General features: G+C 41.3%; 1 protein-coding gene across 3 annotated transcripts in view; it reads right to left on the reverse strand.

The window, feature by feature from the left end:
• The window catches only part of ttc23 (tetratricopeptide repeat domain 23), a 24,006-nt gene extending 12,642 nt beyond the window's left edge, over nt 1-11,364 (reverse strand). Inside the window, exons 1-5 of one of the 3 annotated variants that reach the window (XM_031801487.1) lie at nt 11,264-11,364; nt 7,581-7,707; nt 7,182-7,305; nt 6,894-7,050; nt 1,886-2,011 (exon numbers count right to left, since the gene is read on the reverse strand). In XM_031801487.1, coding sequence (XP_031657347.1) covers nt 1,886-2,011; nt 6,894-7,050; nt 7,182-7,305; nt 7,581-7,707; nt 11,264-11,349 — 620 coding nt within the window. In that variant the 5' untranslated portion in view covers nt 11,350-11,364. Of the gene's footprint in view, nt 1-1,885; nt 2,012-6,893; nt 7,051-7,181; nt 7,306-7,580; nt 7,741-7,901; nt 8,180-11,263 lie in introns of those variants that run through there. The other 2 variants (XM_020456407.2, XM_020456408.2) reach the window with 2 other exon arrangements.
• Nucleotides 11,365-16,450: the final 5,086 nt, after the last annotated feature.

Below are 16,450 nucleotides of genomic sequence, written 5' to 3' on the forward strand. Positions count from 1 at the left end.
GGTAGGTTAGACAGCGCAGGAGAATGCAGGTAGGGTAGACAGCGCAGGAGAATGCAGGTAGGGTAGACAGCGCAGAACAATGCAGGTAGGGTGGACAGAGTAGGTAGGGTAGGCGGAGCAGGGAGGGTAGACAGAGCAGGTAGGGTAGACAGATCAGGTAGGGTAGACAGAGCAGGTAGGGTAGACAGAGCAGGTAGGGTAGACAGAGCAGGGAGGGTAGACAGAGAATGTAGGGTAAACAGAGCAGGTCTTTGGTGGTTGCAGCCCTGTTCCACCCCTTTATGTTAATTTATATGAGTATCTTCATTCATTGTCCAACTGTTGCATTTATTAGAATTGTTTTCAAAACCTTTTAACAATAACTTAGTACAGGTGGCAAAATAAACGATAATACTGTGATCAGTATTTCATATTGTGTTCATTACACTGGCACCTTGCATATACTGTACCTCTACAATGAGTTAAATGGAAAATCTCCAACTAGACCTGAATCTGTGTGAAAGCTTGTTTTATTGTTCCAGGCTTTTGTGGGGACATTCACACTGGTCACAACATTACAGTCCTGTTGACTAGGGTGCTTACAGAAGCCAGCCAAGTTCAGTCATCCTCCAACAAAAGAGCTTTAGCAAGCTTACACACCAGCGAGCGTCCGCACATTTTTCCAATTTCACAAATTGCGTAAACAAACAGTCAGTCATAAAAACTTAAAAGGATGACCTCACTCCCAAATACTTTTTTTACCTCAGCTCCCTTCAAGTTGAAACAACTCTAATGCTACTAATATTCCACACTGAGTATCTGGGTATATTAGTACCACATTTGCCTCAGCCATGTCTTGTAATCAATATTGACTTGTACAGCAAATATTGTGTATTCATGAATTACTCAAATTATGTTTTGAAAAATCCATAACAGTGAAGTTAATACAACTTAAGTGTGGAAGGGTGGGAAGGCATCAATATACTTTAGCAAAAACAGTGTTCCCCTACAACTGAACAAAATGATCAATGCCATTTAGTGCAAAAAGCCTCCTCAGTACACAATAATTACAGGCAGAGCAGTGAAAGCAATCATGAAATATGAATGCAGCGCTGGGGATGTGTTATCCTCCTCTGCTCCACTGATCCAGCAGACACTGAACAAGTGGGAAGTGCAATAACCCCAGTCACAGTCACTGGTCTGCAGCTGCGCATGCTCACACCCCATGGGCTTGACAACAAGCCTGGGAGAACAGCTTGATGTTTACATGGGAAAAACAACTACTTTGAGGGTACTTTAGGCACTTCTACTGTGAGGACCAGGTTAAGATAATTCAGAGACTTTCCATGTCACTACTAGTCTAAACTAGAGCAGAAAAGACCACATTGTTTGAGTGAAATGAACCATTAAAATGTATCTCAATAGATGGATTTGCTCAGTGGACATGTTAGACATTGTCTCCATCTTGTGGCCAAAATCTAATGTCTTTCTCAGTGGATATACTCAGATAAACAGTATTAATAACAGGCTGTTATTGTGCCTTCAAGTTAACAGGCTGTATGTTGACATCTGAACATATAGGTGTATTTGATACAACAGTCTTATCTGAATCTACAATGACACTTCACATGAACATTAACTTGTTTTTGTTGGAGAAGTGCGAAGGTATTCAGACTTCAACCTGAATATGATACTGAAGGAGGAGTCTGTGGAAATAAATAGAGTAGCATAGCGTATGATACCTAAAGAGGAATCCAGTGAATATCAAAGTGCTCTCTGCTGTCACAGCGGCCATTGTAGTAAAGGCCACATTGGTCAGATAGACACAATTCTCCAAATAAGTTTCTTTTGAAAGTGATTTGACGCAAAATATTTCTGCAGATCAGTTTAGTTCTCTTTATAATACCTGGACAGAGACGTGGATATCTCAAACTCAGTCTCCATTTTCTCCTCCTTGCTCATGCCTCCTAGCTGATGAAGTTCGACCACAATCTTCTCTGCTTTTCGATAATTATACTCTGCTTCCTCGAGAGTTGGGATGGTTAAAGAGTATCGCATAATCAATATTAAAGCAGTACTACATTCATTTACCCTTGGACATTTAACCATGCAATTGTTTGAATTCACATTTAGACAATCATTCTCCTAATGTTTTTGGGGCTTCCATTACAAATATCTAATCATTCTCGTATTGATTCTCCTAACGCTCAGGCCTATTTCCTTGAGCCAGAGCTTTATCCAGACAGATTACCAGGATGCGTGCTCAGAGCATGAACTGACCAGCTGGCATGTGTCTTTAATTTAAAAAATTACCTTTCTTGACTGTAATACCTACAGTCGTGGCCAAAAGTTTTGAGAATGACACAAATATACATTTTCACAAAGTCTGCTGCCTCAGTTTGTATGATGGCAATTTGCATATACTCCAGAATGTTATGAAGAGTGATCAGATGAATTGCAATTAATTGCAATGTCCCTCTTTGCCATGCAAATGAACTGAAGAGAGAGAGGGGGGCGGTTAAATTGTTGTGAAGAATGCTTCAGGGCGCCCAAGAAAGTCCAGCAAGCGCCAGGACCGTCTCCTAAAGTTGATTCAGCTGTGGGATCGGGGCGCCACCAGTACAGAGCTTGCTCAAGAATGGCAGCAGGCAGGTGTGAGTGCATCTGCACGCACAGTGAGGCGAAGACTTTTGGAGGATGGCCTGGTGTCAAGAAGGGAAGCAAAGAAGCCCCTTCTCTCCAGGAAAAACATCAGGGAGAGGCTGATATTCTGCAACAGGTACAGGGATTGGACTGCTGAGGACTGGGGAAAAGTCATTTTCTCGAATGAATCCCCTTTCCGATTGTTTGAGGCATCCGGAAAAAAAACTTGTTCAGAGAAGACAAGGTAAGCACTACCATCAGTCCTGTGTCATGCCAACAGTAAAGCATTCTGAGACCATTCATGTGTGGGGTTGCTTCTCAGCCAAGGGAGTGGGTTTACTCACAACACATCCTCCGAGAGCAACTTCTCCCAACCATCCAGGAACAGTTTGGTGACGAACAATGCCTTTTCCAGCATGATGGAGCACCTTGCCATAAGGCAAAAGTGATAACTAAGTGGCTCGGGGAACAAAACATTTATATTTTGGGTCCATGGCCAGAAAAATCCCCAGACCTTAATCGCATTGAGAATTTGTGGTCAATCCTCAAGAGGCGGGTGGACAAACAAAAACCCACAAATTCTGACAAACTCCAAGCATTGATTATGCAAGAATGGGCTGCCATCAGTCAGAATGTGGCCCAGAAGTTAATTGACAGCATGCCAGGGCGGATTGCAGAGGTCTTAAAAAAGAAGGGTCAACAATGCAAATATTGACTCTTCGCATCAACTTCAAGTAATTGTCAATAAAAGCCTTTGACACGTATGAAATGCTTGTAATTATACTTCAGTATTCCATAGTAACATCTGACAAAAACATCTAAAGACACTGAAGCAGCAAACTTTGTGGAAATTAATATTTGTGTCATTCTCAAAACCTTTGGCCACAACTGTACATGTTTCATCCACACCACCAAACCCTGCACCCAAGAATGACTACCGCCCCATAGCACTCACATCTGTAGCCATGAAATGCTAAGAAAGAATGGTTATGGCTCACATCAACACCATCATCACAGATACTCTGGACCCACTTCAATTCGCATACCGCCCCAACAGATCCACAGATGACGCCATCTCTATCGCACGCCACCACTGCCCTTTCCCACCTGGACAAAAGTAACAACTAAGTGAGAATGCTGGTCATTGACTACAGCTCAGCATTCAACACCATAGTGCCCTCCAAGTTCATTACTAAGCTAAGGACCCTGGGACTGAACACCTCCCTCTGCAACACATCTGCCACGCTCACCCTCAACACGGGGGCCCCTCAGTCCCCCCCTGTCCAACCACAACTACATGGCAGCACACGACTGCAACACCAACATTAAGTTTGCTGACGACACAACAGTAGTTGAACACCGACAACGATGAGACAGCCTACAGGGAGGAGGTCAGAGACCTGGCAGTGTGGTGCCAGGACAACAACCTCTTCCTCAACGTGGGCAAGACAAATTAGCTTATCATGGACTACTGGAAATGGAGGGCCAAACAAGCCCCCATTCACATCGACAAGGCTGTAGTGGAGCGGGTCGAGAGCTTCAAATTCTTTGGTGTCCACATCACTAAAGACCTATCATGGTCCAAACACACCGACACAGTCGTGAAGAGGGCACGACAACACCTCTTCTCCCTGAGTAGGCTGAAAAGATTTGGCAGATGTTCAAAAGGTTCTACAGCTGCACCATTGAGAACATCTTGACTGACTGCATTACAGCTTGGTATGGCAACTGCTCGGCATCCAACCACAAGACGCAACAGAGGGTAGTGCGTATGGCCCAGTACATCACTGGGGCTGAACTCCCTACCATCCAGGACCAGGCAGTGTCATTGGAAGGTCCTAAAAATTGTCAAAGACTCCAGCCACCCAAGTCATGGGCTGCTCTCTCCGGTAACGCACGGCAAGCAGTACCAGTGTGCCAAGTCTGGGACCAAAAGGCTTCTGAACAGCTTCTACCCCCAAGCCATAAGATAGCTGAACAATTAATCAAATGCTTACCTGGACAATTTACATTGACCCCCTTTATTGTATCTTAATTTTTCTGCACTGGCTCTACCCACACACACACTACACCGACACTCATACACAAAACACACACACGCTGCTGCTACTTTGTTTATTATATATCCTGATTGCCTAGTCACTTTTACCCTCACCCACATGTACAGTTGAAGTCGGAAGTTTACATACACCTTAGCCAAAACCATTTAAACTCAGTTACACAATTCCTGACATTTAATCCTAGTAGAATTCCCTGTCTTAGGTCAGTTAGGATCACCACTTTATTTTAAGAACGTGAAATGTCAGAATAATAGCACAGAGAATCATTAATTTCAGCTTTTATTTCTTTCATTACATTCCCAGTTGGTCAGAAGTTTACATACCATAAACTCAATTAGTATTTGGTAGCATTGCCTTTAAACTGTTTAACTTGGGTCAAACGTTTTGGGTAGCCTTCCACAAGCTTCCCACAATAAGTTAGGTGAATTTTGGCCCATTCCTCCTGACAGAGCTGGTGTAACTGAGTCAGGTTTGTAGTCCTCCTTGCTCGCACACGCTTTTTCAGTTCTGCGCACAAATGTTCTATAGGATTGAGGTCAGGCGTTTGTGATGGCCCCTCCAATACCTTGACTTTGTTGACACAACTTTGGAAGTATGCTTGGGGTGATTGTCCATTTGGAAGACCCATTTGCAAACAAGCTTTAACTTCCTGACTGAGATGTTGCTTCAATATATCCACATAATTGTCCTGCATCATGATGCCATATATTTTGCGAAGTGCACCAGTCCCTCCTGCAGCAAAGCACCCTCACTACATGATGCTGACACCCCCGTGCTTTACGGTTGGGATGGTGTTCTTCGGCTTGCAAGCCTCCCCCTTTTTCTTCCAAACATAACGATGGTCATTATGGCAAACAAAAATAGAACTGTTTTGATCAGACCAGAGGACATTTCTCCAAAAAGTATAATCTTTGTCCCCATGTGCAGTTGCAAACCGTAGTCTGGCTTTTTTATGGTGGTTTTGGAGCAGAGGCATCTTCCTTGCTTAGCGGCCTTTCAGGTTGTCGATATAGGACCCGTTACACTGTGGATATAGATACTTCTGTACCTGTTTCCTCCAGCATCTTAACAATGTCCTTTGCTGTTGTTCTGGGACTGATTTGCACTTTTCGCACCAAAGTACATTAATCTCTAGGAGACAGAACGTGTCTCCTTCCTGTGCGGTATGACGGCTACGTGGTCCCATGGTGTTCATACTTGCGTTCTATTGTTTGTACAGATGAACGTGGTACCTTCAGGCCTTTGGAAATTGCTCCCAAGGATGAACCAGATATGTGGAGGCCTACAATTTATTTTCTGAGGTCTTGGCTGATGTCTTTTGATTTTCCCATGATGTCAAGCAAAGAGGCACTGAGTTTGAAGGTAGGCCTTGAAATACAGTGCCTTGCGAAAGTATTCGGCCCCCTTGAACTTTGCGACCTTTTGCCACATTTCAGGCTTCAAACATAAAGATATAAAACTGTATTTTTTTGTGAAGAATCAACAACAAGTGGGACACAATCATGAAGTGGAACGACATTTATTGGATATTTCAAACTTTTTTAACAAATCAAAAACTGAAAAATTGGGCGTGCAAAATTATTATGTTATTATGCCTGAAATGTGGCAAAAGGCCGCAAAGTTCAAGGGGGCCGAATACTTTCGCAAGGCACTGTACATCCACAGGTACACCTCCAATTGACTCAAAGATGTCAGAAGCTTCTAAAGTCATGACATCATTTTATGGAAATTTCCAAGCTGTTTAGAGGCACAGTCAATTTAGTGTATGTAAACTTCTGACGTACTGGAATTGTGATAAAGTGAATTATAAGTGAAATAATCTGTCTGTAAACAATTGTTGGAAAAATTACTTGTGTCATGCACAAAGTAATGTCCTAACTGACTTGCCAAAACTATTGTTTGTTAACAAGACATTTCTGGAGTGGTTGAAAAATGAGTTTTAATGGCTCCAACCTAACTGTATATACGACTTCAACTGTACATACTGTATTACCTCAATCCCGTACCCCTTAGGTACCCTCGTTATTGTTATTTTATTGTGTTTTATTGTGTTACTATTTCCTTTATTATTTAGCTAAATATTTTTCATACTTTTTAACTCTGCATTGTTGAGAATGGGCTCGTAAGTAGTCATTTAATGGTAAAGTCTACACTTGTTGTATTCACCGATGAAATGTAATTTATCACAGAAACAATGTGGGTAAAGGATATTTTGCCAGCAGCAGAGTGGCACCTCCCTGTGTTAGGTATATGTTGAGGAGACAGGTGAGAATGTGGACCCTGTCCTCCCGGCTGGTGGAGTTGGGGGTGCAGAAGGGGAGCAGGTCACTGGCTCTGGCTGAGTGCTCCTGGGCCTGCACTGCCCAGCCTGTGGGAATCAGGGACAACACATAGGTAATTCCAAGATTTGGTAAGGTATAAATATATATACAATTTTAACCGTTATAAACTCTTTATAAATGGTACCTCATTGTAAAGGCTAATCACAACATAATTCACCTTTAAACTGTAGGTATGCTTTAGCCAGTCTGACATGGGCTTGGGCTAGTTTCAATTGCCCATCTCCATATACCAGTCTTGTAAGAGCCACACAGCGGACAAGGTCCTGGATACAAGCATCAAACTGTCCGGACAAACATTTCATTATTGTTGACATACATGACCAACATGATGCTGTATTGAAAAAAGCCTTTATGCTGAGTGGTACTGTACATGCATTATACCTTTGATAAGAGAATGATACAATTTCTGAACATGACAGGGTGACTATGACATCTACAGAAGGTTAAGACAACCTTCACAAACTTTGCAGGTACCTCTGGTTATAGTACTTTCGACCTCACCCCATTGCATGCAGGTGTCAGAATGGAAAGCAACTTAAAACCTCTATAGGTCTACCTGTTGAGTGTCTGCAAAGGCTTGGGCCCTGCTATCATACTGGGTAAGTTTTTCCTCAGGAGTCATCATCATCGACTCTCCCGTGTCATCCATTCCTCTCTGAGAGACACTTGCCAGTCCTTTATCACTATGAGGATAAAGTTGCTTTCAAATGATCTACCTGGGTAACACAATCATCATCAGCAGCATTTTTCTAATAATAGACATGCACAATCCACATTGACTCGAATGCGCAGAATTGATCTCTTCGAAAGGATTTTTTTTCTTCCAACATCAGTTTTACAGCAATGCATGCATGCACAAGCACAATGTATAACTTACGATTCTCCACCGTCAACTAATCCAAGTCCTGGTTTGGAGCGTGTGTTTGTCATTGGATAATTATAATTCATTTTTAGATTTAAAAAATAAATAAACCTTTTGCAGAATAATTTTATGCCATGTTTGTTTCTTTTTTACATCCGTTGTCGTGGATACGGCAGTATGCGTCATAATCAGCAAAGGTTCATCATAAATTAATGCGCGACATTTTATTTTTATTTTGTTGGTTGTATTCATCATATAACCACAAACAGTTCGCTCGGGGTGTTCATACAAGCAAGCATCCACTAATATAAAACTTAAAAATCAAAAAGCGCTAAATGTAACTTCCTGATAAAATGTCACGTGACCGACAATGTTCTATAGCACCAGACCAACTTTATGCACGTGCAAATATTTGTGCAGACAAATTGTTTTATGTTAAATCAGGCTTTGTTTTTTAGCTCGAATTAATAAAAATATGAATATGTTGTCAGACCCTGGTGTGTCTGACAACAGCTGATAAGGTGGCAGGATGTAGCTGAAAATAAATGATGGGGAACATGCCGTGTTGATTATTGTAGGCTAGCTTTTTATTTATTTTATTTATTTATTTTACCTTTATTTAACCAGATAGGCAAGTTGAGAACAAGTTCTCATTTACAATTGCGACCTGGCCAAGATAAAGCAAAGCAGTTCGACAGATAAAACGACACAGAGTTACACATGGAGTAAAAACAAACATACAGTCAATAATGCAATATAAACAAGTCTATATACAATGTGAGCAAATGAGGTGAGAAGGGAGGTAAAGGCAAAAAAAGGCCATGATGGTAAAGTAAATACAATATAACAAGTAAAATACTGGAATGGTAGTTTTGCAATGGAAGAATGTGCAAAGTAGAAATAAAAAATAATGGGGTGCAAAGGAGCAAAATAAATAAATAAATTAAAATTAAATACAGTTGGGAAAGAGGTAGTTGTTTGGGCTAAATTATAGGTGGGCTATGTACAGGTGCAGTAATCTGTGAGCTGCTCTGACAGTTGGTGCTTAAAGCTAGTGAGGGAGATAAGTGTTTTAGGCTATTGCGGAATTTTTACTAAATGATTGGCCTACCCTTATTTTGTGTATTTTGTTACCGGTGGTGATAGTGATGGTTTGTCGGGACTGGGGCATTCGAGTGACGCAGCGGTCTAAGGCACTGAAACTCGGTGCTAAAGGAGTCACTACAGACCCTGATACGATCCCCGACTGTATCACAACCGATCGGGAGTCCCATAGCGCGGCGCACAATTGACCCAGCGTCGTCCAGGTTAGGGGAGGGTTTTGCCGAGGTAGGCCGTCATTGTAAATAAGAATTTGTTCTTCACTGACTTTCCTAGTTAAATAAATACAAATACAAAATAAAGCTAAAACGCTATGGTTGTCAACAACTGTTGTCCCCGACGTGATAACTGTATAGAGCTTTACTCCATCTAGACACAACATTCTGTCCCGACATACCATCAGCCTACCTCATCCCCATACAGGTATTTATTTATGTATTTTGCTCCTTTGCACCCCAGAATCTCTACCTGCACATTCATCTTCTGCCGATCTACCATTCCAGTGTTTAATTGCTATATTGCAATTACTTTGCCACCATGGCCTATTTATTTCCTTAACTTACCTCATTTGCACTCACTGTATATAGACATTTTGTTTTATTTTGTTCTACTGTATTATTGACTGTATGTTTTGTTTATTCCATATGTAACTCTGTTGTTGTATGTGTCGAATTGCTACGCTTTATCTTGGCCAGGTCGCAGTTGCAAATGAGAACTTGTTCTCAACTAGCCTACATGGTTAAATAAAGGTGAAATAAATCAATAAAATAGAAATAGATTCGGTTTGCTCCTAGCATAACTCAGCTAGGCGAAGGGACCGCCTGGACTCTTAAACACACCAAAGACCTTCGCTTGAAAAATGAGATGAAATAAGCAATAATTATTGTTGTTTTCCCGTCCTAAGACACCTTAGCAACAACATGGCCAGAAACACTTCCTCAAAATAGTCAGAATTAATCTAAAATAAATCAATGTTGACGTTTTTGCTGAGTAGTGCAATTTTACATCTAGCTCAGATGTTTGGTGCAGTATTTATCAAATAGAAAAATGTGCATGTAAACTAGTCGCACAGATAGAACAATGAGACATATATTTCACCGGATGTATAAATGTGAAACATCCGCTTGGCGTTTCCACTCACTACCAAAAAGTGGTAGCCCAGTGGGAGAAGTTGAAAGAGATGGATTTTGGACGATATTCTGCACATTTTCTCATCGATGAAGCATTTGATCTCAATATGGTTTTCTGTTCCCAAAACTAGAATATGTTATGAACAGAGTGGATTACGTTTCGTAAACTGTAACCTTTGCCAAAGTTGTTTAGGAGTGCAAAGGGGAATTGAGCTTTTGCACACGCGCACTTCAAAGTAGGCGTTCCCTAAAGGAAATATGCAGACATTTGCTAGAACGGGCTAATAAGATCTCACTAGCTCGTGCTTGGCTCTGCCCCCTCCTTGCTTGGTCTGCCCACTATGACTCATTTGTTCCCATTGGAAACGACTGGCTGTGGGCTATCTTGGTCTAGTTATACAAATCTTTGCTAGTCGTCTCTCAGTTGAATGACAACAAACACTTACTGTTCCCACTCCCAAATCAAATCAAATCAAATTTTATTTGTCCTACACACATGGTTAGCAGATGTTAATGCGAGTGTAACCGATGTGAAATGGCTAGCAAGTTAGCAGGATGTGCGCTAACGGCGTTTCAATCGGATACGTCACTCGCTTTGAGACCTTGAAGTAGTTCCCCTTGCTCTGTGAGGTCCGCGGCTTTTGTGGAGCGATGGGTAACGATGCTTCGAGGGTGGCTGTTGTCGATGTGTCCGGAGGGTCCTTGATTCGAGCCCAGATAGGGACGAGGAGAGAGACGGGAGCTATACTATTTTGTTACACGAGTGTAGCGAAATGCTAATGCAGTAATATCTAACAAGTAATATAACAATTTCACAACAACTACCTTATACACACAAGTGTAAGAAATTAATAAGATTATGTACATATAAATATATGGATGAGCGATAGGCAAGATGCAGTAGATGTAATAGGGTACAGTATATAAATATGAGATGAGTAATGTAGGGTATGTAAACATGATATAAAGTGGCTAGTGATACATTTATTACATCCAATTTTTAATTATTAAAGTGGCTAGAGATTTGAGTCAGTATGTTGGCAGCAGCCACTCAATGTTAGTGATGGCCTTTTAACAGTCTGATGGCCTTGAGATAGAAGCTGTTTTTCAGTCTCTAGGTCCCAGCTTTGATGCACCTGTACTGACCTCGCCTTCTGGATGGTAGCGGGGTGAACGGGCAGGGGCTCAGGTGGTTGTTGTCCTTGATAATCTTTTTGGCCTTCCTGTGACATCGGGTGGTGTAGGCGTCCTGGAGGGCAGGTACAGCTGTTTAAGTTAATGATTGTGTTTCAACCTAGATATTGAATTGATGATCATTAGCACCTGTTTGGCATAATGTTTAATCATACACCTGACTATATGCCTACAAAATCCCAGACTTTGTGCAAGTGTACCTACAAGAATTTATGCTGTTTTGAAGGCAAAGGGTGGTCACACCAAAAATGGATTTGATTTTTCTTCTATTCACTCACTTTACATTTAGTTAATTTATAAATATAATCTGTTAACATGTCTATTTTTGAAATCATTCTTACTTTATAGCATTTTTTCACACCTGCCTAAAACTTTTGTGCTGTACTGTACTTTTTAAAGTTTGCTATCATTCATACAATAAACTGTGAAGGTTATTGTATCCCCATTCATGTCAATGGTGGGATGCAGGCTTCAACATTCTAAACTGAAATGCCACAGAACTTTCAGAATTTAAAACTAAAATATAAAAACACATTCTGAAGGAACGCATTCAAAGGAAATGGCATTTTCTAATCATTTGTATTATTGTTTTGCCACTTGTTGGAGCTTCCAAGTGTGGACAGTGTGCCGATTGTGAAATGTGTCCCTGTGTCGATTATGATATGTGGCCCATGTACCAAATGTGAAATATGGCCTGTAGCCTATGCCAATTGTCTGACAAAGAGGGACAAAATACCACAAACAATCACAAAATATTGGGTTTCAGAAAGACTAACGGTATGGGTTTCAGGCCTCAGGACTCTGAAGATATGGCGTTAACCAAAAAAATCTGCCAAAGTATAGACATGAATGCTGGTTAGCCAATGAGCGATAAAACCCCACCTTTGATTTACAGTGCAATCTGAGGCAGGCACAGTCCATTTAATGACAAATCAAATAAATACATAAATATTCTCTGTGTGTTGCCACCTTGTCTTGGTAGAGGAGCTTGTTAGTCCCAAAGATCCCAAGAGGGGGAGGTTCCAGACTAAGAGTGATCCTAAACAAATTTCAAACAAATTTCCAGAGTGGAATACATTGCCATCAGTTTGTCAAAACCACTCTTACTGCAACACACAGTCTTTTAATGCTTAAGTTACACCTAATGTAAGTAGGCAATGCAAAAACAAAGTACCTGGAGCTGAAGACAAATATGACTGTTTGATGTGCTATGTTGTTGCATCATTCCCATGCTCCAATCCTTAATGTCAAGAACATGTGCTTTTTGGTGCTAGCTCTAAGGACCTCACCTCATGATACAAAAGGTGGCGTAATACAGCTATATAGGATGTGTCTACTTATTGTTAAATCCAGAGCAGGCTGGTAGGAGGAGCTATAAGAGGAAATGCTCATTGTAATGGCTGGAATGGAATTAATGGAGTGGTTCCAAACACATGGAAACAACGTGTTTGACTCCATTCCAGCCATTACAATGAGCTTGTCCTCCTAAAGCTCCCCGCACCAGCCACCTGTGGTTAAATCCTTTATGAAAAATGTAGCATTTCTAGTTTTCTTGAGAACTGACTTTACAATAGGCATATTGTCATAATTGCAGCAATAAATAATATGCTTTCTTATTGTTTGATTCAACAGCTCATAAAATTCCTTATTTTGGCGAGGATCTTTAAAGGGCACTAGGGAAGGAGGAAATTGCTCCTATTACTACTCCATTCGTTTCTAATATGGGTGATCTTTATGGGTTTATTGGTTTATAGTCAACTGTCCTGGAGTGTGAGGATATACAGACCACCTTGGTGCGGTCCCACATGGGACGGTGTAATCATTTTCCAATGGAGACATTTAATAAAAGCTTTCTCCAGCCAAGTGGAAATCCAGTTAGAGGAATCCCTATCCATCATCATTACCTAGTTTCTTTGGGTCTGTGTATTTGTCCCTTTTCAATGGGCTATGCCAAATCCCTTCTTTTGCTGAAGATGTCAATAAGGTAATATACTTAGACTGCATTAAATAACGTGTTCACTTTATTAGGTTAACTAGCAGTAAATAATCCAGGCTGTATCACAACCGGCCGTGATTGGGAGTCCCATAGGACGGCACACAATTGGCCCAGCGTCGTCTGGGTTTGGCCTGTGTAGGCCATCATTGTAAATAAGAATTTGTTCTTAACTGACTTGCCTAGATAAATACATTTTAAATTAAAATAAATAACAATACACACAAAATAGTGCCAAAATATCAGTATTTTGAGTAGACCTATTAATTAGGATTTAACACAACTAGAGCTGGGATTTCAAACTCTGTAATACAAGTGACTCCTGATAAGTGCACTTCAGATAAGTGCTATAAAGTTTAATTCCGATAACATGTGTTTTAGTGCATGCTGTCACAACAGCCTCAATTTATTGCATTTATTTGGAGTTGATTAAACTGTATCAAGACAGATGTGACCATGATCTCAATTGCCATGCCTGTAATAATGTATACACGCAGCATGCTATAATCTAGTGGTTAGAGCGTTGGGCCAGTAATCTGTCATTCTGCCCCTAAGCAAAGGAAGTTAACCCACTTTTCCCCGGGAGCCGAAGATGTGGATATTGATTATGGCAGCCACCCGCACCTCTCTGATTCAGAGGGGTTGGGTGAAATGGGGCAGACACATTTCAGTTGAATGCATTCAGTTGTACAACTGACCTTCCTCTTCCTGCTTTATTCTTTCCCTGATGATGGGGCTGCTGGACCATAGACTGTATTGCACAGCTGGAGAAGTAAAATTTTTAAATGATCCAATAGATGTCAGTAAAGTACCAGACATCCATCCCTTTCACGCTCTGTGGCCTTCTTGAATATGGTGTATGTTGGTGATACTTTGACACATTTTGAAGGGAGACATTTGTGCTGCTGGCAATATACTGACTTTAGACACTGATATGGTAATTATTTTATTTTACCTTGGGGGTTGAGTCAATACTTTAAGTATACTTTTTCTTTCTAGGAGTTATTCCAAATATTATTATATTATAAAGGTTACTAAAGAAGACAAGACAGATTTCACAAATACACCTGGATGTTTATGAAATCTCTGTACTGGACAGGCCCCCCAATGTAAACTGTATCAAGTTCCATCTGAGAATGTCCTGCAGGTTAGATAGGTCAGCCAACCCCCCTGTTGATATTCTGCTTCAACTCTATGATCTCTAGGGTGGCATTTTATCCATGTCCTAATCAGCACGTAAAGAGCAGACATAATGCCAACTGCATGAGAAATGAGAAGATGTAAATGTACTTTTATAAATACCAATCTAAACATCCCTGTCTTAATACCATGCCGAACTAACAAGAATTTATGTACTTTTTTATAAATATCCATCAAAACATCTGTCTTAAAACCATGCTAAACTAACACGAATTGATGTCTCTGTGGCTGCTTTAAGAAATTGGTCTCTAGAGAGAGTTTGTAGGTTAATTTATTCTCTATCAGGTTGGCAGTGTGTGTGTGCTGTCACCAGTTTTAAACCTGCGGCAGTGCTCACCTTGTTTGCAGAACTGCCCAAGATAACTTATAATAGCTCCTTAGGGTGGCTGCTGCCGGTTGACTCTGGCAGTGCATAAGAAAGCAGTTTATTTGTTTGTTTGTCCCGTGAGTTTTTGGCCGGGCTGTCCTGGGTCCTGTTTGGCTCGGGTCCCTGTTGGGCTTCTATTTCTGAAACCCAAGTGGCTCTTAATGAACCTGGCAGGGCTGGCACGGGCCCTCAGCAAACCCAGGCCTGAGCAGACCCTTCTTCTTCTGCCTTGGCAGACACCCTCCGTTTGCTCTCTCTGGCTTCCTAATTTAGTAACGGCGGATAAAAATATGCGCTAACGAACAAGGTCTGGTATGTCAGGCTGGCGTCCAGGGAAGAGAGCGAGGGGGAGCAAGAGGGGGAGAAAAGGGGGGTGTTGTTTTCACAGCAGGCACCCAGTGACAGAGGAGTGAAGCCACGGCACAGACTTCTCCTACATCTGTGTGTGCTCTGAATTTCTTCCCCCAGCCAAACACTCTCTCCCCTTTACCTTTAAATCCCACTGTTAGTAGCTTATGTAAGAAACCTCCACAGTGAGTGCTGTTATAGTGAGTCTGCAGTGAGTTTGGGCTCCTGGCTATATTTGTAAAAATGTCTTGTGTGAAAATGCTGGACTCTCTGTGACACCCGGCTTCTCGGCATCTTTGTGGGCATTATAGGGCATTCTAAATGGGAGCTGCTGTTTGACTATTATTTGAAAACGTTGAAACGTTTATATTTTCATATTTTCATCAATTAGGCTTATATGAAGAGTTGTCCAACCTCCCTAGTGTTTTTCTGCTTGTAATTGCATCCTCACCTTTAGACATTGTCATGACAATCTCCCCATCCTGTTTACAGTTCAAGGGGCTCATGTCAACCTTGTTGACTTCACTTGCATGTCCCGCAGCTACAAATTAAATCACCCCCCCCCCTAGCATGTGGTTAAAGGAGGCACTAGCACATAGACAGACAGTATTTTACTATGTAGCATTTTTAGGCAGTGTGATTATAGTTTAGCATTCAGTTCTTGGAAACATAGCTAAATGAGTGACTCAATAAGATATTATTAGTGTCATAGACCAACCTGTGCGATACCTCTTGTGAAAAATAGAGAGGTGAACAGGGACAACAGGTGATTTCCCCTGGGCTGCACTGTAGGTACAAGGCAGCGCCTCTGTGTTTGTGATCATGAGCTGTTTTCATGTTGACAAACCGCTCTGTCTGCTTCTCAGCACCCACCTTTCCACCCCCCACCTGGTGTGGTGCACTGTGCTCTCTGCCACACAGACACCAAGCTGCCAAGCCACAGGACCTTATTTGAGTCACGTAACGGAGACAGGTTTCACAATAACATCATCTTTATTGAGTTGAAGATGAAAATAACTTATTTACACACCATCAAGAGTTGTATTTTGTAATTAATATAATTGCAATGCATCATTTACAGCATTGAACCCATTTATATCTCATCAAGGACAGTAATTTGTTGTTGATTTACCCTCAGATATCTGTAATTGTTTCAGGATTCCAGCATGGCATTCAGGTTGTACATGTTTTATTTATGAATTGTTACAAGCATAACCTTTTATTCACAGGT

The sequence above is a fragment of the Oncorhynchus kisutch genome, linkage group LG22 (assembly GCF_002021735.2).
Source record: "Oncorhynchus kisutch isolate 150728-3 linkage group LG22, Okis_V2, whole genome shotgun sequence".
NCBI lineage: Eukaryota > Metazoa > Chordata > Actinopteri > Salmoniformes > Salmonidae > Oncorhynchus > Oncorhynchus kisutch.